We start from the raw sequence: 2,200 nt of genomic DNA on the forward strand, positions 1-2,200 counted from the left end.
AAAGCCAGCTCATGCCTGGCCTTTATCTTGCAAAGCCTGCCTAAAGCCAGCTCATGCCTGGTTTTTGCCTGCCTAAAGCCAGACTCCTCTTCTACACATTAATTTTGATGAGCGAGCACGTGATTAATACTTGAACAAAATCAGTCCACTGCATATGGAGATCATATAGTAGCTACTCTTGGAAGACTATGCTGGCTTCAACTCTGTGGTGGAGATATTTGGAATTTATTTTAGCCTATGGATAATATACCCCGGCGCCTGGTGAGAGCTTGATAAGTACTGCTTGGTATTTGCCAATGACAAATGGATTCACATACACTAATAGGAGAAGGAAGTATTCAACTTATCATATTGTAATAGCTAGTTCATTAGATTCTATCTTTTAACAGTTAGTAGCTTCATGCAACTTCTATTTTGGTTTGGACATCTTGTAAGCTTTGGATCCATTTTGGAATTTTATTTATATATTAGCCACTAGGCAAGTGCTGCCGAGTGGTATAGTTGCTTAAAAAAATTCAAGAAAACATAAATTATAGACATACCCACATCCCAATACTTGCTTGGGCCACTTGTATATGTTTCTTTTTGACGAGAAAACAAGCAAAGATTGTAGTACATAAAAACTAGATCTTCGGCTCTAGAAGTTTCTAACTTGTTTCTTTTGATACTATGGATCAACGAATAGGTGCTCCAATTCCTTTCGCAACAAGAAGAAGAAGCCGGCTGTGAAAGCAATTTGTATGCCAAGCTTTGCAAAAGTAGAGCGTTTACACTATGGTTAGCCCACCAAGATAGAGGCTCCTCATACATCATAGCCTCAACCACATGAGTCTCGCTAAAGAAACCACTACCACTTGCGAATACTCCATACTCCAAAGACGCTTGTTTTAGATCATTTGAATCTTTAAAGTATCTTTGAAAGTATTTAACTCTATTTAAGGAAATCTCTCTATTCTCATTTGGAGCAAGCCTTCGAACCCCATTGCCTTCCCCTTTAAGCCATGATTCATGGTAGTATTTTGGTACCAAAGAATGTGCCATACAATGTAAAAGGGTGTTACTCTTATTCCACCTAACAACAAGAATTTCTTGAATTGTATAAAAAAAGTATGATTGCCCGACAATAAGATCATTTCCCTCTTGTTCAAAGATAATTGCTTTCACTTTTTCGATCATTGTATCCCACATATCATAAACAAGATGCAACTTTGGAGCATCAAGATCGGCACTTCTAAGCATAGACACAATTGGTTCGGTAAACTTTAAAAAGTACTCAATCTTATCCCACCATTCGTCATTCATTACAAGGGATTTAATTTCACGCGTTTTAGCTTCAATCACTTTATCTCCCTTATAGTTTCTCCAATCATCATCCATTACCATTCTTTCCAAAGATGCTTTCACTTGATGAACATGACTAGCCATGACAACATGAGATGCAAATCTCATTTCAGCAACTTTCAACAAAGACAACGCTGAATGCTTTTGAAAAAGAGCATGAGCCATATCATGATTCAACACAAAATTTTTCAAGCTACTAACTTCACCAATCAAATCTAAAATCCATTTGCAATTTATAAATTGAGTTGATTTTTCGGAAGGTTGGCACATGTTTTTTAGTGCAAGGTTCAAACTATGAACAACACATGGTGTCCAGAATATATGTGGATAAGTTTGCTCAACCGTAGAACCGACAAGATTCATATTACTTGCATTATCGGTGATAACTTGAACAACATTACTTGCACCAACTTCCTCAATTGATTTAATGAACAAATTAGCTATATATTCTCCACCCTTCACAACGCCACTTAAATTGATTGATTTTAAAAATATTGGACCACCACTAGAAGCCGCCATTATGTTTATCAATGGTCGCCTCTTAATATCCGACCATCCATCGGAACAAATAGACAACCCTTTTCTCTTCCATGCATCCTTATAGGTTACAATTTTCTATCAATATGAGCTTTTTCTTGAGCTAAAAGGGTAGTTCTTAACCTATTGTACGTTGGCGGAATATAACCGGGTAAAAAAATCTTTGCCAAAAACTCTGAATACTTTCTAAAATAAGGAGACTTGGCAAAATTAAAAGATAAACCTGAAGCGTAGAACATGCGGGCTACCATTTTGTCGGCGATGTTTCTATTATCAATGCCGAATGACTTCTCTAGAGCTCCAATGTTTGAACCTTTTCTTT

General features: G+C 36.9%; 1 protein-coding gene across 1 annotated transcript; it reads right to left on the minus strand.

Annotated features, from left to right (window-relative positions):
* Positions 1-235: 235 nt before the first annotated feature.
* On the minus strand, positions 236-1,860 carry LOC107796301 (uncharacterized). The gene is made up of 2 exons (XM_016619056.2): positions 543-1,860; positions 236-318 (listed from the first exon to the last, which is right to left on the minus strand). Exons 1-2 carry the CDS (start codon positions 1,858-1,860, stop codon positions 236-238), a joined length of 1,401 nt encoding a protein of 466 aa, XP_016474542.2.
* Between the last annotated feature and the right edge of the window lie 340 nt (positions 1,861-2,200).

The sequence above is a fragment of the Nicotiana tabacum genome, chromosome 9 (assembly GCF_000715075.1).
Source record: "Nicotiana tabacum cultivar K326 chromosome 9, ASM71507v2, whole genome shotgun sequence".
NCBI lineage: Eukaryota > Viridiplantae > Streptophyta > Magnoliopsida > Solanales > Solanaceae > Nicotiana > Nicotiana tabacum.

Coding starts and splice junctions, on each gene's coding strand:
- LOC107796301 (XM_016619056.2), bottom strand. CDS start 1,860: ATGGCGGCTTCTAGTGGTGGTCCAATATTTTTAAAATCAATCAATTTA. Junction 319..542: donor AAGCAAGTATTGGGATGTGG/GTATGTCTATAA, acceptor TTCTCCTATTAG/TGTATGTGAATCCATTTGTC.